This window comes from Phalacrocorax aristotelis, chromosome 15 (genome assembly GCF_949628215.1).
Source record: "Phalacrocorax aristotelis chromosome 15, bGulAri2.1, whole genome shotgun sequence".
NCBI classification, from domain to species: domain Eukaryota; kingdom Metazoa; phylum Chordata; class Aves; order Suliformes; family Phalacrocoracidae; genus Phalacrocorax; species Phalacrocorax aristotelis.
In genome coordinates, this window is record NC_134290.1 from 15,210,072 (window position 1) to 15,233,706 (window position 23,635).

Below are 23,635 nucleotides of genomic sequence, written 5' to 3' on the forward strand. Positions count from 1 at the left end.
TACAGATTCCATCTGCTGTTTCCTTATGTTAATGCACAGGTGTTGAGGACGTAAGTCAAGGACTAGCTGGCAGAAAAGGGTAGTCAGAAAGTTACTTTCTTCTTCACTTGGACAGGGTTGGAATAATAATATAAAAATATCTAAATGAAAGAGCGAGAACAGGCCCAAGTCTGGCAATGCAGCTCTCTTTTTAAGGATCTTACATCCCTGTTATTTGGATTCCTTTCCAGGGGTCATCTGAGTGCAGGCGCCTGTAATCCTTTCGAGGCAAAGAGGCTGCTCCGGGGGCTATGCTGCTGTTCCAGGCTGTAGACCTTGAGCATGTAGCACAGACACAAATGTATGCTGATTTCTCATGTTTGTGTTTACTCTGTTCTTGGCCTAGCATATTCTGTCAATACATCTTTGTTCCCTGATCTCAGCATCCCTCTGCTAGCAGGACCTGCCCACACAACACTTCATCACTACTGCTTAGTATTGACTTAGCATCTAGAATTAAGGATCAAACTAATAGCAGTCTGCCCGTAAGTGTTTTCAGCTCAGATTGGTGACCCTTTCAAGCCATAGTTTTTATGAAGATTATGTTTTATATTTATGAGCTCCCTCTGCAAGCAGCCGGTGGGACTTTGTATGGGCACGGACAGCTTCCCACACCAGGCAGCATGGAAACCTGGGTCCAAAAGGTCTCTAACCACCAGCTGAAGCCAACAGCCACGAGGCCAGGTTTGCAGGTGGTGCACTGGGCCTGCAAGCAGGGCTTCTAATGCCCCTTCCACGGAACATCTGGCTGGCGAGCTGGCTTCCCGTGGTGTCTGGCCCAGCTGCCCATTAGACAGCCATGCGATACTGCTGGAGGTATATCAGCGATAGATTTACTGGAAGGATCAACAAAGGACAGAAGGGTAAAAGGGATTTTGCTTCCTCCCTACTCTTTATTTCCTATCTTCACTCTCTATGGCTCCACCTCTCACGTAGTTGCCACGCAGCCCAGGTCCAAGCAGTGCCCCATTCCCACCGCATATCGGGAAGGGGAGATGCAGGTGTGACTGCACACATCCCCAGACAGACAAGGCCAAGCCTCTTGCACAGTTGTGGAGACACCTTTAAGAAAGTAAATGTCCTGTTCTCTGTGTTGGGCTCCCTGTGGAAAAATTCAAGGTTTCCATGCTCTTTTAGCAAGTCCTTCCAAGGACTGGCCGATGTTACCTATGGTGCTGTGCCATTTTGAGGGCTCTTGAAATGCTGAAGCAAGCACTACATTTCAGTGGCACCGTAACATTTATGAAGTTAGTGGATAGGTCTTGTGTGTGTAATGGCAGCACTTTCTTAACCAGTAGCCCCAGGCTGGGAAAGTAATTTCCAGGGAAAAAAAAAAAGGTAGTAGAAACTTACTGCTTCCAGGCTGGCAGCAAAAATCATTTATTGTGGGAAATCTAAGCTTAAAACCACTAAACTCCAGTAATTTCCATCCACTCTCACACACACTGATACATGGAAAGAGAGCTTTCTGAATTGATGTCCTTAAATATGTAAGGCATCCCGATAGCAAAAGTAACCCTCCTCGCCCAGGGAGACTATAAAGGAATGTCCCACAGAAATTAATGCAGCTCTTAGCAGTTTCTGTTTTTCAAGACAGCTGGTGTGACCAAACTGAATCCAGCTTTAAACAGGAGGAGGGCATTGGCAAGATACTTTCAGTAACATGGCCTTAAATCTTAGTTTATTCTCTGTACACAAGAGTTCTCATCTGCAAAACTTCTGGTTACACAACGTGGCTTTTTATGCTTTCCCAGCCTTCTCTTTTGTAGAGTAGAAGTTGATTAAATCCATTCTGAGCCGTGTTGTTATATCAGACGTGGCACAGTTACATCTGAGTGTCTCCCCTGTTTATAGAAGTGAGTCAGGAAAGTAACACTTTAAATAATTATCCATGCTAGAACAGACATGCTAAAAATTGCTTAGCTAGAACGCTGTATAAATGTTTCACATATGTAAATAATATTTGTAAGTAAAGAACAGATACAAATAAAATGTTAGGGCAGTGTTTAATAAAGCACATTTCTGAAGACCTGAATTCTAGTTCCATAGTCTGTATTTAACACAAAATTATTTTTTTCCTCAGCAGCTGTGAGAGGAGAGCTGGATAACTGAGCTTGATTGCAGTCTGCCAGTAATAGAGCTATTTATATGTGGGTAGCGCAGGTTTCTTTTTTAATGAAGTTTTTGCAGACCTAGTGACACCAAATAATAGCAATATATAAGCAGAAAAACATGCAATAAGCACAGGGAATTGGAACACGGTGTTGTCAGTGGTTAGAGAAAAGGCCTCTGCTAAGGAAATATTTAGAAAAACATGTTTGTACCTAGAACAGCTGTGAGTGGAAAGCACCACGCATGGGCTTTGTGCTGTGCAGAGAGTGCCACCCTCTGCTTCTGCAGAGTATGGAGCCTTTCTCTCTTACCTGACTCTTCCTCTTTTGCTAGTGCAATTCTCACGCACACAGAACAAGTTATAAAAATACCCCGCTGGATAGGTAACTCTGCAAATGGTGTGTCATTCCCTGTTAATTTTAATTGTTAGCTCAGCTCTTTAATTTGGCATTATATACCTGTTTTGGTTTTTTTTTTGGTCAGAGCAAAAGTGACTACATTTGCCTTCCCCTTCTAGGGGCAAGGCCCTGTGCATTCCTGAAAAAGACAATTCCTATTAAGGTCTGAGCAAGCTGACTTGGAAAGAAGGTGGCACAACAGCTCCAGCACACAGCCTAGTTGCAGGGTGAAAGAATGCTGCAGCTGGCTGTGGTAAAAGGACTCGTGGTACCTTCTGATTTTTATATTTGGAGAATAAAAGAGTTCAAGAGGAGCTTGAATAGACTTTGGGATAAGCCATGGGCCCTTTCCGTGCTGGAGTCAGAGACTGCAGTTTATAAAAACAAGTCTCCTGCAAATTTAAAAGAATCCCTGCACTTAAAGGCCTCGTTTGTGATAGTGACAATTTTTCTGGCTTTTTAAACAACTACCATGACATTCCCCTGTTGTGCTAAAACTTACGTCACTGGTGATAGATATCGTTTAGTGAGAAGGATTCTCTTTCTCATTCAGGCAGCCTGTTTAAGCCTGCTGCAGCTTTGTGCCCCACTTGGGCATTTGTCTCCGAACAACTGGTTGTTCCTGTAGTAGGGGGGTTGGTGCCATGCGGCAGACTAGTAAGTAAAAAAGAGATGCTTTGGAGCTTTACCCAAGCAATACATTGTCCTAGAGAGGTAGGATCAAAGTCAAGGAGCAAACATAGACAAATACTCCAACCGAACAGCTACATTAGTGACGCAACAGTTCTTGAGTTCTCTGCAGGAGGCAAAACACCAACTTTTTACATTCTTAAAAGAAAATCAAAGCAACAGATTGAACAGATTGATTAAGCATTCAAGTCTTCCTCACCATATTGTCCCTGACATCTTCTGCGGAAGAGTATCCAGCGAAGGTCACTACTAAAGAATTTGAAACACGCATTCCTGCACGGGAGTTCTCTGGGACTCCTCTCAAATCTCAGCGGAGGCTCATTCTGTCAACGTCCCTTTCACTCAGGTCTCCTTCACCCATACTTGTAAACCCCACATAGGGTTTACAAATGCCGAACGTGTGTGTCCAGCCAAGAAGGTCACGTCCCAGTTCCCACTGGTACCGAGCCTGGGACTGCCCACTCGTACAGGCACCTGGCTCAGGCATCGGGACAGCAGGAGGCTGCTGTTCTCTGAATCCAAATATACTTTCTCCAACCACTAGTGCAGATCCCTTACCGAGACAGTGTTTGTGAATTTGGGAACAGTAAAAGGTGTTTCATTCAGTAGGGTCCCGAAGAAGATTGCGCTGAGGCCCACGCTTAAGGCAGTCTTTCTTGATCATGCTCATTTAATCCCTATCTCTGATCATGGAGCCTCTCTCAGATCCACGCATTTGCACTTGAAAACAGTCCTCTTCCTGAATTAGTCTGTAAAGTAATGTTCTCTTCCAAATCATGCCTCCAGTGCTACCTCGAATGTGCGCCAGAAAACACCCAGTTACTCTCATCAGCAACGTGCCAGGAGCCGGTTAACAGGCTTGTCATTTAAACGACTTAGACTCGCTGATGGTTTGGGTTTAACTACCTTCCTGACCTGTCAAACAGCCTCACATCTTCCTAGAAAAACAGCTCAGTGGGTTCATGTTCGTATTAGGGATAATTTGGACCGGTTGATAAAAGAGGAGTACCTGGAAAAGCGGACTAAGTATGTTTACCTGGCAATTATATTTAGGGTGACAATATGATGTTAGAAGGCATTTTCATTATGAAAATAAAAATGTTCAGAGTTTTCTGAACAAGGCGGGGGGGCAGTGATGTGACCTTTCACAGAGATGTCTGGTTTTCCATACCCACTTACTAAATGCTCTGGTCCATACGGAGACTCTAGCAACATTAGAAGTAAAATCTACCCAAGCAATAAGCTCTCCAGCAACCCCCAAATAATTCCAGTGTAACGAGATAAGCTACTCTAATGGAACAAATCTAGAAAAGGAAAACATCAACATAGGCATAGGAGGAAACGTTTGCGTGAAATACCGCTGGGATGCCCCGGTTCCCAGTACCCCGGAGGATTTCTGGGATGCCCGATGACAGAAAGATGCAGTCAACTTTAAGGACTGATTTATGCGGAAAGGGCCAACAGGAATGCTGGAAACGTGATATTAACAGGTCATGTCGCTGAGCTCCCCTGGCTCTCACCCAGTAAATGGTCACCCTAATGCAGGAAGGTGAATGATCGAGAGAACACAGGCTGCGGGGGGCGCATCGCTCTTTTACATACATTTAATTTTTAATTTACGCACAGATTTTATTTTATGGAAGTCGGCTGCCGGCCGCGGGGTCCTGCTCGGCGGCCGGAGGGAGCCGGCGGGTCTCCCTGGGCCGGGCTGGCCCCGCCGCCGCCGCGGGCTCCCCTCAGGGGAGACGAGGCCTGACCGGCCCCGCGCCGCCGCTGAGGGAAGCCCGACGCGGGCGGCGGCGGCAGCCCCGGCGAGGAACGCCGCTCCCCTTCCCTCCGCTCCCGGAAGGGTCCGTCTGGAAAAGTCGCCGCCTCGCCAGCGGGCCCGACGGCCTCGGCCACCTCCCCGGCTGCGCCAGGCCGCCGCGGCTGCCCGCCGAGGGGCGCGGGGCCCGGCTGCGGGGGGCGGCCGGAGGGGAGGGAAGGGGGCTGCGCCGGGCCTCGCCCGGCCCGGCCCGCAGCGGCGGCGGCGGCGGCCGGCTGGTGGGGGAGGCAGAACCACGTTGCACCGCCGCGCCCTCCCCTTCCCGGCGGAGGCAGCGCCACGTCTCGGGCTGGAGCCGGGCGCCAGGCGGGCGGCCCCAGGTCTGCGGGGTCCGGCCGGGGAGGGAAGGCGGGCGGGAGGGCGGCGGTGCGGGGGCGGCTGAGGCGCAGCACTGGCGGCGGGGGGAGTGCTGGGGGCGGCGGGGCGCTGCTGGGGGCCGAGGGGGGCGCGCTTGGGGCTGCCCGCCCTCCCCCCCCCTCCCCCCCGGCGGCCTGCCGGGGTAGCGGAGCCGCCCGGCCCGGCCTGCCCTGCCTCCAGGACCGCGGCTCCGCGCCCCGGGTGCCTCTGCCGGCGTCCCAGGGAGCGACCCGGCCCCGGCCCCTGCCCGCGACCCTGGCCGTGCTTCGCCGGGACAGGGCGCCCGCTGCCCTCCTGGTTATCGGTGTTTTAAACAAAATCGGTTGGTTTCGTACAGCTCTTTTCCCTGTGAGGTAACCGCGGGGTTCCCGTGGCGTGCGTGTATCTGTCCGTGTGCGTGTCTGTCTGCCTGTGCTCAACGCAGGGATACAAAAGGACTTCGAAGCCAAAACGCATTATCCTTTAATATCTGGGAGCGGGTCGTGCAGGAGAAAGCTGTTCTCTGTGGCCCTGGTTGTAAAAAGATGTTTTATGGCAAGGATAACAAGCCACCTGATGTCGGCCGGCTTTGCCAAGGTGCGAGCAGTCCAAGCCTTTTGTCTGCAGTTCCTCTGTGTCACCGGCCATGTAGCGTCTCTTTGCCGTACAGCGGCTGTCCCCCCAGGAGTCTTGTAGGCTTTGAAGGCCAAGGTATTAACCTCCCTGTTTAGGGGAGGTTTCTCTTCTAGAAACGTGCTCCAGGTTTCTGGCTCCTTCACGGCTCTCCTACATCAGGGCCACCTACATAATCGTCTAGTCCTGCGTATCCCGAGCTGTTAGCAGCTTCCGTGATGTTTTGGAGGTGACTGGTGGTGTTGCTGAATGTTTGTGTTCATATGAAAATGCAGTTGCAATATTCCTGACTTGGCATTCTCCTCGCAACTCCCCCCGCCTTTTTTTTTTTTTAACAGGAGATTTCTTATGCTTCTTTAGTAAACAGAAACCATAACATTTTGTAATCTGAATTCAGCTGTCAGTAACTATTTGAACAGAATTCAAATACTTGAAGCGACCATGTATGATAGCTTTTGTCAAATCGTATTAGTTGGCTGGGTCTATAGCCAGAGGTAAGGTCTGAAGGCCTAGAGAGTCATTTGCAAGTTCTATAAACTGTTTGGAAATCCTCCTCTTGACTCACCACAGGAGAAGGCAGCGCTGAACTGCAGCCCAGGCCATGTTCTGACTGCCAACACGTGCTGTGATTAGTAGTTCAGGCTCTCTACAGCCATACGTACTCGTTGCTCTGCAGACAAGTAAACAGTAATGATGTAATTTAGTTAAAAAAAAAAAAATCTGAATTCTGTACTGCTTTCTAACTGAAGTCATTGAAACTTAAATGGGAGTAGGTCCTTTAAATGAAGTACATGATGTAAAAGTCCAGACTGTAATTTGCAGAGCAAAATGCTAGTCTGAATACTGGCTCACTTGTTTAAGCAGAGGCCAAAGAGGTGTTTCCATTAAAAGGGACAGTGATCTTAAATCAGTTGTCTCGCTGAATGTTGTCTTGTTGCATCATTATGCTGGTGTATCAATGCTACTGAAAAAAAAAGTTATGATAAAAAAGCGATTAAACAGATCCCCTCTTATTCACAATAAGAGGGGTTGTATTTCATCGCCTCTGTTATTACCCCATGTCCTGGTTCTGTGTGTTGAAGTTGAGCCGGTGGGTAATCTGTGAACACTGCTTCCTTTTTAACTCATATTTTCAAAGCTCTGAGAAATGTTTGTAAATTTACTACATTTTGTTTCTAGAGGATGCAGCTCCTTGGTGATTGCAACTTTGGCTGCGAGCTGTTTTCATGATCTCCTGGAATTTGAGCTGCCTACTGCACGCCAACAGCTGTAAAGCTCAGAACTCCTGTGTAACGTCTCGATGCTGTTGTTGCTGATGGAGAGAAACAGGACTTGGTAGTTCACTTGGTGGCAGTTATTCAGAAGAAAAACTTTCCAGGGATCTGGATCGTTTTTACCATGGACTCCTCATCTGTCCAGCAGGACGTGCACTTGGAGGACGGAAGCAGTAATGGGGCCCCTAGCAGATCTGAAGGACTTCTGGATTGTAAAGCCAAGTCAGATTTGCCAGTTACAACAGATGAAATTAACAGTAAGTTGTTTGTATGCACCAAATAATTTCCTAGTCCTACCCAGGCTTCTCTACAGCTGTCTGTTTTGTTGTTCAGGTGATGCTGACGGACTTTTTTTCTCGAGGTTGGGAATTTCTTGTACAGCAGTTTTAAGCAAGTTTGGTGAAGGCTATGGCTCTGCATATGGGTAAACTGTCTTTTGTTTTAAAACTTATCCTTTCAAAACCAACCCAAACTATTAAGTACTATTGGCTGTCAGTTGAGTATGTGTTATTCAGGGTGTTACTGTGTGTTCTGATAGTGTTTCCAAGACACTGAAATTTTCTAGACTAACAGTTCTGAAATTACTGTTACAGAGTAAGCTCATGACTGGAGTACTTTATTCTGCCAAAAGAAATTTTCATAATTAAATTGATTAGGCAAAACCCCAAATGTACTTAAAAAGTCTCTCTAAACTTCCATTTATGAGAGATATGCTGGCATGTACTCTGCAAATTATCTCAAAATAACTTTTATATGCAGACATGCTCTATAATAAAATAATGATGCAGCTGTGTACAAGAAACTTAAGAGGGCGCTGATCAGAGTAGATTAGAGTCAAACTTAGGTTGGAAGGGACCTCTGTGGGTCATCTAGCCCAACCTCACGCACAGAGCAGGTCTAGTTTTGAAGCTAGGTCAGGTTGCTCAGGGCCTTGTCCTGCTGAATTCTGAAAATCCCCAGAGAGGGAGGTTCAACAGCCTCTCTACCCATGCCAGTATTTAACTGCTTTTATTGCAAAAATCTTTTCCTTGTATTGAATTGAAGTCTCCATGTTTCCACTGCAGGTATCTGAGGATATGTTGGTGTGTAAGGATATGGTGGGAGATGGGGGGGGGGCACACGTGTTGCGGCTGCATAGATAAGCAAAAGTACGGAGGCTCCCTCAGTAAAAGGAGGTGCTGGTGTGATGAAGTTGTTAGCCTTCCACCCTCCTCTCCTACCGATGATTTGTCATCTTGTCATGGGCAAGAAAGCGGAGGCCTGAGACTTTATTTGCATTTCTTAACACTTCCTGTTATCAGACTGGCAGAGTGTAGTTGTATGATGATTCATTCATCTTTTATGAAGTTGGGGGTCTCGCGTTCCTGCCTTCTCCTGTGTTGGACATCATCCAAACAATTGAGTTGTGGCTTACGAATAGGTAGTGTGTCTTTCTGCTGTTTTCAATCTAATTGCATCCCCTCCCCCACTGTTCTAAAAAGACCGCAGTTGTATTGACACTACTGCAATTAAATTACCTTGGTTTCAGGCAGCGTTTAGGTTCTGAGTGTCTCATGGCCTCAGGAAGTTGCCAGGAAACCATTCCTCCAGAATTTTGCTCCAGCACCTCTTTTGTATATGTGTGTCACTCACAGTTGTGAAGATAAAAATGTAAAGAAAGTATAAACCTGATGCAGTAATAGCTGCAGTTTCTGAAAGACGGGCAGAAAAAATATTTCTGAATGTGTGAGGTATCTTCTTATTTTTAGCTTCTTGTGGCTATTCTTAGCTCTGACATCTATTTTAAGTTTGGTTTCAACAATCTTTTAGTTTAAAAATGCCTTAAACTCTGACTTTGGTTAGTCATTAAAAAGGCAGTTGTGTCCTCCGTCCTCCTTCGCACTCTTCCCTTCCATCGTGCCTGCAAGTGTTTTTGTGACCATGCAGTGAACTAAATCAGAGAACTGATTCAGGCTGAAATGGCCTGAAAATGTTCTCGGCGTGACAAGTAAGATACTCAAAAGTGTTTTAATTCAAATGGTACAGAGCCGGTGGGTTTTGGCAACCTGAGGCTGAAAACTTTTTATTTTTACCCACACTCAGCTTCCTCATTCAGTTCCCTCTGAGCTGGCTCACTGTACAAACATCTGTGCTGGCTTCAAGGAGGATGCACCGCAGAGGTGGGAACAAATGGTGAGGGGTGGAAATTTGCCTTTTCCTCTTTGCGTTACTCTGAAGTGAAATCTGACTGCCCTTAAAAGGAAACCTTTTGCTTTCTTCAGTAACAAAAGGGAAAAGAATTAAAAAGTCCTGCCTTCCTACCCGTAACTTCTTCCTGTATGGCTTTTTGAATTTCAGGGTGCACTTAAATATTCTCCACATACATGAAGGATGATAGCTTTACTTTTTAATTGTTTTGCTTCCAGAAGTTTGTAGTGATTCATTATATGGGGGTGAAAAGTTTAATATGAATATGTTAATGGACTGGTCTAAATCAATAATTAACATTTTATTGAATCATTGTAGTCAACTTCCTGGCTACAGAATATTTCTACATTTGAATCTCAGAAACACTTTGTTTTGGGAGGTTCTGTTTCTCAGTTCTGGTTTGTTTGGGTTTTTTCTCTCCCCCCACATCATCTTTGAGCAGATCTTAAAAAAACCCCAACCAACCAAAGAAACTCTATTCAAGTCTGTAGCTCTGAGAGGAGGAAATATAATAGAAAGACAAAAATTGATTCTTCCACTTGCAAATACTTTGTGATCATAAATGTTACGTATTTTCAAACATTTTCATGAAAAAATAATGAAATCTTCCATATTATTCCAATGAGTTCCAGTTACCCTGGTGATACATGGTATGGGAATGAACAGAAAGACAGTCGCTATTCCAATACCCTGCTCATTTGAGATCTATAATAATGCATTTAAAGGTAGATACACAGATTTTTTGCAACAGCAGTTTCATAAATCTAAGTAGTCCCTGGCCAAGTGGAGCAGAAATGTGTGAGAAATCCAAAATATAAACCCGTGAAGTGTTGAGCTGGTTTTGAAGATGACTTTTTCCTGATGGAAAAGAAAAATCCAATATTAGTGAGTGGGGATAAAATTGGTATTAAAGCAAAAATTGCCTTTTAATTGGTACATTTATTATTTTGATCCATGTGAATGTTGCATTTGATGAAGATGTCCTGTTAGAAAAAAATCTAAACTCTGTTTAAAATTGAGAAACTCTCCTTGGCCGAGGCTGGAAGTCAAGATGGTGGATGCTTCCTCCCCAGTGCACAGCAGCAGGCCAAATAGCTGAGTCATTCAGCAGAGGCCCGCAGTTGCTGAGTCTTCTGTGTAGTAGGTTGCCCACTTGGTGTGACACAGATTGTCTTACGCTCGGTGTTTCATGCTTCTAAACCTAACGAGATTTAAAAACCTGCATGATGTTTTAAAGATATTTTATGGTCCGTTTTGAGGTCCTGCTTGAAGGCAACGTAGTACAGCAAATGAAAGGTACGTGTTCTGGTCTTTTTAAATGAAGAATCCTTTATAAAATCCCTCCTGCCAGTTGCCATCATTAGCAATTTCCATATTTTTACAGTCTAAAGGCAATAGTGGTAGCATGGTATTTGGGTGGGGCTGAGAAGATAAATGGGGTGGCTTACGGTGTAGCTCAGTGAAACTTTCTTTTCCAGCTACCAGTATTAACGTCAATGAAGTGCCAAATGAAGAGGGAAGTCTGGAGATAAACAGCAAAGTGGACGCCTGCCAGAATGGGCCAGAGTCGCTCTTCCCCGACTCTCCTGTATCTTTTGACCCCACCAGCAGTGAGCAGGGTCAAGAGTCATCCCCAGGTGTGACTGGTTTCCATGACAGCCTAAGGAAGTCTCAGGGAACTAGTGCTGAGGGCATAGTTCTTAGAAAAGAAGCTTTGCAGTCTCTCAAACTAAGTCTTCCCATGCAAGAAACTGAATTGTGTAAGCATCTGTTTATGGTGGTGCCCCTGCTTTCTCTTGCTGCATTAAAGCTTTTTACTCTGAGCCTGGCTCTAGAATTCTATAACATCATTTAAGCTTAGACTAAACTTTGTTTCTGCAGGAAGCTTTTACTTTGAACTACAGTTCATTTTCTTTCAGTAAACCACCCTCTGCTGCAGCTATGGCACGTGCCTTACCATTTAAAAATTGTTCTTACGGTGGAGGGGAACTTTCTGGGGCTGAAGCTATTCTAATCTTGATTATTAGGAGTAACAGGTGATGTTAAAAAAAAAAACAACAGCAGAAGCAGGTGATTTTAAGCTAAGTAATACAGGAGGGCAGGAGGGAAAAGAAGAGCAATAAAGGGGAGAGAAGGGGTATGCCTTTGTATTAAGGTGTCTAATGCTGCAGGAGTTTTCTGAAATAATGGTTTTAAAAAGCCTTACTATGGGAAAGATTTAATGTGAGTTAACAAAAAGTAAGAAAATGTATCTAGGGAACATCTTTCTCTGACATGCAGGGAATGAGTGGACTGTGTAGGTCTAGCTTAGTTTTATAGTTCCAGTACCATCAGAAGTGCAGGATGGGTGAGGTTAATGACATCAATAGTTTTGTTCTTGCTGTATAATCTCTTGCCACATACACATGGAGGAATATCAGCAGAGGGTATTCTGAGGTGCATGCCAATGGGCTTTCCTTGCGTTCCTTGCTTAAGCATGAAGCATGTTGCTGATGGTAAAAGGGGCTTTTTCCTTTTGCATCAGACTTGCCTGTTGGAGTTTTCTGTTTGACTCTATAAAGATACCTTTTACTTACAGGCTCAGTAGAGTCTCCACTCCCGTTGGAAAAAGAAGAACAAATAAGACTTCAAGCAAGACGACGGCTAGAAGAACAGCTCAAACAATACAGAGTGAAGAGGCATCAGGAAAGAGTGAGTACCACACAACAGATCTTCTGGATTCAGCATGTGTTGAGAACCTTGAAAACTTTATCCTTTCCATGCTCTAAATTACTGTTTTTTCTGCTTTAAATGTTCAGTAGTTTTCTCAGATGTGAGAAAGCGGGTTTTTTCTTTCTGGACATGCAAAATTTGGTTCTCTATTACCTCATCAGTGACGTACCATTTTGTGCTGCTTAAAATGGGAAAAAAAAAACCCAAACCCCAAACTTAAGTAACTTAAATGTTCAATTTTTCCTATATTTTTCAGCTAGCTTTTGGAGTCTACCTTGATGATTTTCAACAGGCATATGCTGAGCCTCGATAGGGTTGATGTAATTTACTGATGTTTCTGTATGTAAATATACATTTGCTGATTGAATTTACCTTGTTTATGAAATGATGCCTATATTTAAGTATTATTGTAAAAGCATAGAGCTTCACTTATTGAGTTCTACAGCAAAATAAGTCTTTGTTGCTTGTTCAAACGTAACATTCTGTTATTTATCGTTGACTCTTTGCTTCTTTTAGTCGAATCAGTCTACATCCAAAAACCGGCCCTCCAGCACCCTAGATCCTGAGCTGATGTTAAATCCAGAAATCTTGCCAAGAGCTAGCACTGTGGCAATGACAAAAGAATACTCCTTTTTGCGGACCAGTGTCCCCAGGGGGCCCAAACTGGGTAGCTTGGGACTTCCAGCATCCTCGAGAGAGAGAAGGAGTTCAAAATCTAAGCCCAGTAAGATCCGATCCTTGGCTGACTACAGAACTGAAGATTCAGGCTCTGGAAACACTACGGGGAGTTTTGTGGCTGCTGATATATCTGGTGGGACTCTGAAGGAAAGCAGAAGCGGTCCAACATCAGTTGTTTCTGAGATTAGTCTACTCTCAGACACGGACGATCGACTAGAGAATTCTTCCTTGGCAGGAGATAGCATTTCAGAGATTGATGGGAGCGAAGTGGGAATGAGGCTGGATGGGAATGAGAGTGACAGCTCCACCTACAGCAGCGTGTCAGGGAAAGGGCTGTATAACAGTTTACAGAATGCAGAAGGCAAACAGGGTATTCCGTATACAGTTAATGGTCAGAAGATACATCCTGATGCAGTGGGGCAATTTCCTTCCATCAGTGAGGTGCTACAGGCTGCGGCAGTGGAGCATCAAGCCCAAGAGCAAGAAGTTAATGGGGAAGTACGGAGTAGGAGAGACAGTATTTCTAGCAGGTAAGAAAGATCACTGTACAGTAAGGCCGTTATTAGACATTATACTTTCTCGGGATAGGGATAGGCAGCCTATTGCTCTTACCTTCTGCAAACTTTGGATCCAGTTTTAACTTACATTCATTGTGATCAAATCTGTTGTTAATTTACAGAATCTAAAAGGAGCTGAAAGGTCACTTCATTTGAGTACCTATTTTCTAAGTATTATCTCTAGAGAAAGATATTTTTGCCACAGGGAGTGTGTTCTAAACGTACTGCCAGCAGTTGCTTCTATCTGTATTTACTTAAGAAGCAGGAATTCATTCACTGAATCACTGATGTGGCGTTGGTCTTTAAAGTCTTAAAGTGTAGACGTAACTGACTCGGTGATATTTATTATCATCCTTTTCCTGATCTACGCACATAACTTTCACACCTCAAATAGTTATGAAATGCCAAGAGTCTTGTCCTAGATACTCTTATCCTCTTCAGCCCTTTAGAATGAGATTTACTTAGTCTCACAAGCTTATGTGTATGTGGTAGGTATTAAACTGTGATTCAGCAAGGAAGTGGATGCCTGGTGAAGCCCTTAACAATGTGTTTGTGTTTTTTATCAGTTCCCTGCAGATGCATGTTTTATACACACTAATTTTGAAATTAACTTTTGGGTTTTTTTCTGTATTGGAATAAAGCGTAGTGCCCTGAGATGTTAAGGTAAAATCAGTTGTTGACAATTATTCCAGCTTAGACAATTCTTAAAGTAATGAGAGAGAGAGAAGATCTTTTTCTCTAAATTCCTTGGCTGTACATCAGGGAAGGACCATAAGGAATCCCTTGTACCAAATACCTGTTCTTCCTTCTTTCGCAGCAGCTGTTGGTATTTCTCAGGCACTTTCACTTTAAAGCAGACAATTGCGGACAACAGTTGTGGAGGTTTTGTGCTCCCATTATGTCTGTTTGTCTGCTTATAATGGGATACGCAGATACTGAACATAATGAAGTCAACCAATGCACTTCTGTAAAATAACAAATATATACGTGCCATGCTAGATTCTAGTTGCTGCAAATATGGGAAACTAATGTATAAGACATTAGCGTTAATATAATTTCTTTATCTCTTTTGATGGTAACGAAGATTGTTTCACTGTGTTCTGGGTCCACCATAAAGCCAGAAGAAATGTCCTAAATTCTAGGTCACATGTAGAGTCTGATTTCAGCTTCACTTTTCTTCAACTAGATGAGTGTTGTATTCTAATCCTTAAACTGTGTATGTGCTGTCTCTGTCTGCAGTGTTTCTATGGAAAGCTCTGTCGCAGGAACTCATGACGAAATGTTGCAGGTTCTGAAGGAGAAGATGAGGCTTGAAGGGCAACTAGAAGCACTCTCACTAGAAGCTAATCAGGTAGAAAATGAATTTGAATGTATTTAGCAAATTATATTAATATGTTAATTTTCAAGAGCTTCCTACTCATTACCTGTGGGAATTGTGTTTTGTAAAAACATTGTTGAATAACGTACTTTACAAGGATGCTGTGATGGGTTAACTTGGGCTGGATGCCAGGTGCCCACCAAAGCCACTCCATCACTCCCGTCCTCGGCTGGACAGGGGAGAGAAAAAATACAACAAAAGGTTTGTGGGTTGAGGTAAAGACAGGGAGAGATCACTCACCAGTTACCATCATGGGCAAAACAGACTCGACTTGGGGAAATTAGTTTATTACCATCTAAATCAGAGTAGGATAATTAGAAATTAAACCAAGTCTTAAACACCTTCCCCCCACCCCTCCCTTCCTCCCAGGCTCAGCTTCACTCCCAATGTTCTCTCCCTCCTCCCCACCAGCGGCGCAGAGGGACGGGGAACGGGGGTTGGGGTCAGTCCATTGCACATTGTCTCTGCCGCTCCTTCCTCCTCGGTGGAGGACTCCTCACACCCTTTCCCTGCTCCAGCCTGGGGTCCCTCCCACAGGAGACAGTCCTCCATGAACTTCTCCAACATGGGTTCTTCCCACAGGCTGCAGTTCTTCACAAACGGCCCCAGTGTGTGTCCCTTCCCCGGGGTGCGGCCCCTCAGGAACAGGCTGCCCCAGTGTGTGTCCCTTCCCCGGGGTGCGGCCCCTCAGGAACAGGCTGCTCCAGCGTGGGTCCCCCGCAGGGTCACAAGTCCTGCCAGCAAACCTGCTCCAGCACGGGCCCCTCTCTCCATGGGTCCAGAGGTCCTGGCAGGAGCCTGCTCTGGCACGGGCTTCCCATGGGGTCACAGCCTCCTTTGGGCATCCACCTGCTCTGGTGTGGGGTCATCCCTGGGCTGCAGGTGGACATCTGCTCCACTGTTAACCTCCCCTCCAGGGGCTGCAGGGGGACAGCCTGCCTCACCATGGTCTTCACCACGGGCTGCAGGGGAATCTCTGCTCCAGTGCCTGAAGCACCTCCTCCTCCTCCTTCACCAACGTTGGTGTCTACAGGGCTGATTCTCTCACATATTCTCTCTCCTCCCTCTGCTGTTGTTCTTGCACAATTTTTTTTCTCCCCCTTCATAAATCCGTTATCCCAGAGGTGGCACCACCTTCACTGATTGGCTTGGCCTTGGCCAGCAGCAGGTCCATTTTGGAGCTCTGCCGGACATGGGGGAAGCTTCCAGCAGCTTCTTACGGAAGCCACCCCTGTATCCCCCCCACTCCCACAACCTTGCCATGCAGATGCTTAAGATGATAAATATAAAGTTAGTAAAGTCTTCAAAGGTTGGTTGTTTCTTTTTTTTTAATGTCAAATTAAGAGCGACGATAAATCCAGAGCAATGCTAGCCATGTCTATATAGCTGTATTTTATCTTTGTATTGACTGATGGTGTAACACATATAATAGAAAGCATTTTTCCTTAAAGTGTGGAAACACGTGTCTTATTAAAAATCCTGACACGGATACTGAATATAACACTGTGTCTTGTCTGTGCTTTCCTCTGTATTCTCTTTGAATATTTGAAATACCTGCTAGGAGAGCTGTCACTTTAAAAAAGAATTTTTTGCAAGCAAATGGTCTTTACCTTAGCAAAAGCATTTTGCTGGGCATCTTCTATAGTCAGCCATTGATGTATTTTCTCTTAAGACTTCTGTATTTTGATTTTCTGGACACATTCAGGCTCTCAAAGAGAAGACTGAGCTACAAGCCCAACTTGCAGCTTTGAACATGAAGCTTCAGGCACAGATGGAGCACAGCCAAAATAGCCAGCAGAAGCAGGAATCTCTGAGCTCAGAAGTGGCCACATTAAAGCAGTCTTGCTGGGATCTGGAACGAGCAATGGCTGACCTGCAAAATACCTTGGAAGCAAAGAATGCTAGTTTGGCTTCTTCAAACAATGATTTGCAGTTAGCAGAGGAGCAGTACCAAAGACTCCTGCTGAAGGTTGAAGATATGCAAAAAAATGTCCTCACCAGAGACAGCACAGGTGGGATGATGTAAATGTCAATCTTCAAAATTTGTTACTCCATAAGCATTTTATTTCAGTATAATTCTGAAGTCCAGGAAGAAGGAGTTTTAATTTGTGTTTCATTGATGTCATACTAATAAAATGATGTGAATTCTAAGGTGGTTGGGTTTTATTTTGTGTCACAGAAGAGCCACAATTTGCAAGCTGCCCCTGCCAGCTTGGAGAGGGAGGCATAAATATTTAGTCTAGTAACTGTTTGACAGTGGACTAATAGTTTTTAGAAAACTGTAGACATACTGGTTTGTAATGATGACTTTACATGTCGAGATACCTGTGTCCTGATTTTCAATTAGCTCTCATTTTCTGCCTCTGAGGAACTATGAATTCTTATAGAAGTGATTCATTTATCTTAATTTTATTCTGCTTATGACCTGATACTTTGGATTCTGGCATTTCCCCTCACTTTTGCAGGAAAAGCCAATCTTCATGTAATTAGGCATATGTGCTTTTGTTCAAAAAGAAAGCAGAAAAAAAAGAAAAAAAAAGGCAATGAGTATAGCAATAATCCTTGAAAAAGTGTGCATAAAAATAGAACAATGGAATACACTAGTCCAAGGTCTTTATTCTTCTTTTTCTAGTTCATGATCTGCGACAGCAGTTGGCTTCCTTACAGAACCAGCTTCAGAAGGTGCAGCTAGAACGGACCACGCTGACCAATAAGCTAAAGGCATCTGAAACAGAAATCGCATCGCTCCAAAATGTGCGGCAGTGGTACCAGCAGCAGCTGGTACTGGCACAGGAGGCCCGTGTCAGGCTACAGAGCGAGATGGCCAATATACAGGTATTATGACTTCCTTACATATGGGAAGACTGAGAATCTCTTTTTTTCTTTTTTTTTTTTTTTTTTTATATTGTTCATTTTATCCAGAGGACATTGTTTATGAGCTCAGACAAGGGAGCTGGTCTCACTTGTGTGTTCTTCGGAGGGGATGGTGTTTTGTTTTTCATCCTGAGGTGTTATTTCACATTAATGCTGAGGCATAAATGTCACCAAAGCACTTGCCTTCTGTGGATGAAGATCTGCAGTGCCATGGAAGTAATAGCTAAGATACGGATAGATTCAATGTGATTTTTTTTCTGAAACTTTTAAATTCATTGGCCAAGTTTTGACTGTTGGCATTAATCTGTGATTATTTTTTTTTCCCCTTCCTTTAGGCTGGGCAAATGACCCAAGCAGGTATGTTGGAACATCTCAAACTGGAGAATGTGGCACTGTCTCAGCAGCTGACTGAAACCCAGCACAGATCCATTAAAGAAAAGGAACGTATTGCAGCACAGCTGCAAAATATTGAGGTACGGTTGTAGGTGGTCTCCATGAATTACGTTCTGCCTAGGTTGTGTATTCAGGTTTTGCAAACTCCAGGCTATTCCGGCAAAGTAACACAGAATTCTTGTGAATTGATTCAAATGCTGCACTATAAAAACACTAAATATTTCAGAGCAATTAAATTTACATGACGTTACAAGCAGTAAGAGGGAGCAAAGCCATATGTTTCCCACTCCAAGGGGATGCTTGGCTTTTCAGCTCTGGTATGTTTCTAATTGAATTTTAAAGGTGGATGTAAATGTTCTCCTTTGCCCATTCATGAACTTTTTCAAGAGAAAACTTAATTGGAAGTTAAACTAAGTCAGCAGAGTGCTTCTTAAGTGTGTGAAATTGCTCAGTACTCCTCACTGAGTACTACTCAGTGCTTCTCCTCCCTCCAGTACGAAAGGGTGGGTAAAATCTGAAGTGCAGTACACTCACTTTCAAAGTACTTAGTACCTTAAATCCCGCTGAATTTCAGTGACAATCGTGCTTCTAAGACTCAAAGGCAGTAAAGCAGCAGGTCAGCGGAAGCACCCCCTTTCCAGCGTTACTAATAGCAGTTGTGTAAATGACAGGAATTGCTATTTCACGGAGTAGCTACAGCATCTAAGGAATCTCTTTTGTTTCAGAATTTTTCCAAACAGCTTAATTTTAATAAGGACTTTTTTCTGTATGTCTTATTTCATCAATTTAGAAAGGACATGGTGTTATTTAAGAGGAATTCAGATTGTCAGAAGTATACAACACATTCGCTGTTAGTCTAAAGTGTCTGTAGTATATGAATGGGTGACTCCAGTAAAGACACATGCGTGTGTAAGGCAGACATCAGAATTATTGTTGCTTGTGTCTTTTCTCTAGAAATTTTCCTGATAATTTACCTTTTTCTTTTCCTCTTTTTTTCTTTTTCCCACCCCTCCTCCTCCATGGAAACTGTAAAAGTTGATTCCTTACTTGTTCTGTGCAGGCTGACATGTTAGATCAAGAAGCTGCCTTCATGCAGATCCAGGAGGCTAAAACCATGGTGGAAGAAGACTTGCAGAGAAAACTAGAGGAGTTTGAGGATGAGAAAGAACAGCTTCAGAAAATGGCTGATTCTGCAGCAACACTGGAACAAGAATTGGAACAGGTGGACTGTTGTTAGGCAACTTCTCAAGGGTTTCAAGGGAATCGCTTATTTGGCTGAAAAGGCAATAGAGAATAGACCCTGAGCTCTGAACTTTTTTTAAAAACCTGAAAGATGGCTGCAAAAATGAAGTCCGTATCAAAGTCACTCTGTCCCAGGATAAAAGGCTCCCTTTATTTTTAACCATCTCATTACTTTTTTGAAATTTCGGAACTACTGTCTTGGCAGTGTTGGATTATTTTTTTTTTTAGTGAATACATATGTGATTATTTGAAGCATAGACAAGAAGCACAGATCCACATTCAATGTTGTTAGGCACTCAGGTTATCATTACATCCACTTGCAGCATAATAAATCTGCACTTCACTCCAGAGTCCTGCTTTAACCCTGTGACATTACAAAGGCGGTGTGTCAGGGCCTGGAATGAGATGAAGTAGGTGATAGGTCAGTATTATATTCCATGTAATTATATGGCGTTATCATTAATAACACTGAATTTACCTGGTATATCTACTGTGCACACATTTTTCACATAAAAGTTTAGAATACCGTGAATTTTAAGAATATTTCAGGCTTGTCATTCTGGTTGTTGCTTAGCCTGTAAAATTACAGATGCTGCAGAAGGCAATCAATGCAATCAATAGAGCAAATAGAAGAAGTGGTCTAGGAAAGTTAAATATTTGCACCTTCTGCTGTTTTCTCCTAGAACCTAAAATATTCTCTTTTGATTGGAGTACATTTACAAAGATTACATTCATTTTGTATTAATCTAATCTTAAAATACTTCTTCCAGGTCAAGTTGACTTTGCATCAGCGAGATCTGCAGCTTGAATCTTTACAGCAAGAACACCTAGACCTAATGAAGCAATTCACTCTGACCCAAGAGACATTGCACACCAAAGAGCAGTCGCTGGATGACCTGCAGACACAGTATGATGAACTGAAGGCCAGATTAGAAGAGTTCCAAAGTGATGCTACTTCTAAAGATGACATGATCCAGTATTTGCAGAATGAGAAGATTGTCTTGGAAGTAGCTCTGCAGGCAGCAAAAGCAAGCAAAGAGCAGCTTGATGAAGGAGCAGTGCGCCTCGGAGAAGATGCAGAAGTAGCATCGGAAATCTTGGAACAACTGAGGGAAGAAATGGCAATCAGGTCAAGCCAGGTAACGAACCCCTAAAAGTGTTTTATTTAAAGTACCTGTTGCAGGGAAGTACTGCCACAGGCACACGATAGAGCCAATTACATGAGGAGATTGGTACACACGAGCTTGTGTATGTATGTAGTTGCAACATTCAGCTAGTGGGAATATTTTACTCAGTTCTCATTTTTCCCTGTTGGTAGACTGTCTGACGCTTTCCATCCTGTTACATCATTGGAGAGCTTACAGTTTAGTATCCCTTCGTATCTATATGCGTATGCGTTTGTGGCACATGGGATGGAAGCTGAGGTTAATTGGTCGTCTCCTGTCTGTTTCCAAGAGCCACCGTCTTTCTAACATCTACCAGTTTTACAAAGCAGTAATTTTGAGTGCAGATCAGAATTTTGGAAGTAATTTTTGGTGTGCTGCTTTTCTGTGGCACTGTGGACCAAACATCTTCCTTATGCAGTAATTTGGTCATGTTTAATTGTGCCTTTTCTCTTGAAACAGTATACCAGGGTGTGCTTTTGCATATTGCTGTACACCCACTGAGGCTTTTTTCTAGTCACTGAACTATTTCACAAGACCAAACCTAATGCGTATCCTTATTCTTTTTTGTGGCTGCTTTAAATTACGGTGACTCTTCCTTTCACACCTTGGTTTGATAGTCATGTATGCTCTGTATCTTTTAGAGCATCCAAGCTCCATAGCAAGAGCTTTCTTACTGAATCCTGATAATGATGAGTTCCTGGTAATCTTTAGAGTTTTCTTTTAAAGATAATAATAGGACTTGATAGTATTACCGATAGAAGTAGTGAAGAGCTATGGAAATACATTTAACATAAAGATTGCATTTTTCTCCTTCAAAGAACCAGCTGATTTCTTCAGTTGATTATGTATGTGTGAATGGATGCCATCCAGATACAACATGCGTGCTCTAATGATGCATACCAGAACTGCAATGGCAGCATAAGGGGACTTCACGCATTCTGAGGGTTGACAAGGCTCACTGAGTGGTGACCTATGTGAATGTATATCTGTATAAAACATTGACTTATCTAACAGTGCCATTGAGATGCCTAGTCAGAAACAGGATCCTCATTAGATTAGGCAGTTGGCACAAGCATAGCAAAAGATACTGTCATTGCTTGAAATAACGTAGAATATAACATTTGACATGTAAAGCAATGTGTGTGCTTATTTTCCCTATGGCAGGTAGAAAATCTGCAACAAGAAAATGCCAGCCTTAAAAAACAGGTTCAGAAATTGAAGGAGCAGTTCCTGCAGCAGAAGGTAAGCAAAAGCAAACTATTTCAAAGAAATAAAACCAAGGAATATACCTTTTTTCACAGTGAAGGCATGTACTTCTGAGGGGTTTGTGAGGACTCTTTAATCAATTCTCTGTATCAAAGAACTTTGTGACAGAAGTATACAGTTTCTGTACTTTGTACAGTTGAATTTTGATCTGTAACGAACATAAAAACAGATCCACCAACCAATTCATGCTTTCATTGGACTTCACAGAGTTTGCCAAATGATCCACCATATAAAGCCTCTCTGATTTGTTGGTAATAGATTTGCTTTTGCAAAAGCACTCATGAAAATCTTCATGTTGTCATTTTCCTGCAGCTTTGAAAAACAATAGTTGCTTTGGTCATTAGTTGGAAACTAAGTGCTTTATTGCAGATTTTATTCTGAATTTACAGTTTTGAAATGTTAATTTGAAATTGATATGCCATTAGTGTTGCAGATATATGTGTCTTATGTTTAGGGTGGCACCATTAATTTACTGCTTGACTGCTTATTACCTAATGCCAAAGGTTGTTTTAGCTTGTCAGGTTTAAGTTTGGAAAGGCTGTTTAAACTGTCAGTCGCAGTTAAGCCCTCTTTTCATGGCAAAAGTTATTAATCGTGCGCGTGGAATGGTTAATTTTTTACAATTATTTTAGTTTTTTAAAAAAGGCATGTAATCAGTGCGGTTCCATAAAGAATGTGAAGAGTATCCCATACTGCTATAAACGCTCTTACTTGGGGGTTTTATATGAACTGCTGATATGTACTGGTGTTTGATAGCTGAGTTTACAAAAGTCTTTGAACCAGAGAAAATATGTTACAGATGATGATGCTGGTTTCTCTTATTTTGATGCACCCCTCTCCCTCCATACTAGAAGAATATCAGTAAATACAAATTTAAGACTAATTTACTATAAAGCTGTAACAGAGGTGACGTTGTCCTCTGGAAACTCTTGTGTCCAAGGTAATGGTGGAAGCTTATCGAAGAGATGCAAGTTCTAAGGACCAGCTGATTAGTGAACTGAAAGCTACGAAGAAGCGTCTGGACTCAGAAGTGAGAGAGTTAAAACGGGAGCTACTGAAAGCTCAAGTTGAAAAACAGTCACTTGAATCGGAACATTCCAAGCTGCAGAAGGAGGTATCTCAGGTTCACCAGCAGATGGTGGAAATAGAAAATCATCTTCAGTCAGTGCAGAAAGAACGAGACGATATGGAAACACGGCTACAGGTATGGAAGGTGTTAAGCTTTGGACTTTGAGAGTGTTACATCCAGGACAGGTTGCTATCTCTATTAACTTTGGAAATAAACAGAATGACCACCTGCAAGTTAAGGTTCTTGGTTACATTTTTAATATTGTCTATACGTTTGAGCTTATGCCTACCAACATTCTGTAAATACCTGACTGCTTATTAATGTCTCATGCAAGTAAGTGGGGAGAAGCACGCTACAGGAGTGGTAGAGGTGTGACGTGGGAGCAGTTTCCTTGGTCCCGAAGTGAACTGCATCTGAGAGCAAAGAGCAAACAAGAACTCTGTTCATACAGGTTATGGTGGTGGCCACAGCAGGAGGAATTAAAGAAGAAATAAAAGGGAAAGAGAAAGGAGATGGAGAACCTTGGAACGGTTTATATTTAGAGTCAAAAGTAATTTGAAATTTCACGCTTATTCTTTTATAATCCAACATACAGCAAACGTGCTTTTGTTCTTATTCTCATGGGTGTTTTTTTCTTTCCTATTAAGTCTTTGCAGTTCGATAAGGAGCAAATGGCATCTCTTGCTGAGGCAAATCAGGCATTAAAACAACAAGTAGAACAAATGCAAGAAGAAGCAAAAAAGTAAGTGTTCTTTTAGCACAGGCAAAAGAACTATGCCATTTGTTTTTCATATTCATCTTTTTAG

At 43.2% G+C, this 23,635-nt stretch overlaps 1 protein-coding gene across 3 annotated transcripts in view; it reads left to right on the forward strand.

Moving 5' to 3' along the window:
- The first annotated feature begins 5,243 nt into the window (after positions 1-5,243).
- Positions 5,244-23,635, forward strand: part of GOLGA3 (golgin A3) — a 28,771-nt gene continuing 10,379 nt past the window's right edge. Inside the window, exons 1-14 of one of the 3 annotated variants that reach the window (XM_075110843.1) lie at positions 5,244-5,384; positions 7,213-7,564; positions 10,973-11,254; positions 12,073-12,185; positions 12,723-13,414; positions 14,681-14,792; positions 16,525-16,831; positions 17,452-17,654; positions 18,029-18,166; positions 19,147-19,308; positions 20,099-20,467; positions 21,659-21,736; positions 22,701-22,964; positions 23,477-23,571. In XM_075110843.1, the coding sequence (XP_074966944.1) occupies positions 7,432-7,564; positions 10,973-11,254; positions 12,073-12,185; positions 12,723-13,414; positions 14,681-14,792; positions 16,525-16,831; positions 17,452-17,654; positions 18,029-18,166; positions 19,147-19,308; positions 20,099-20,467; positions 21,659-21,736; positions 22,701-22,964; positions 23,477-23,571 (2,948 nt within the window). In that variant the 5' untranslated portion in view covers positions 5,244-5,384; positions 7,213-7,431. Of the gene's footprint in view, positions 5,385-7,212; positions 7,565-7,640; positions 7,732-10,972; positions 11,255-12,072; positions 12,186-12,722; positions 13,415-14,680; positions 14,793-16,524; positions 16,832-17,451; positions 17,655-18,028; positions 18,167-19,146; positions 19,309-20,098; positions 20,468-21,658; positions 21,737-22,700; positions 22,965-23,476; positions 23,572-23,635 lie in introns of those variants that run through there. The other 2 variants (XM_075110845.1, XM_075110844.1) reach the window with 2 other exon arrangements.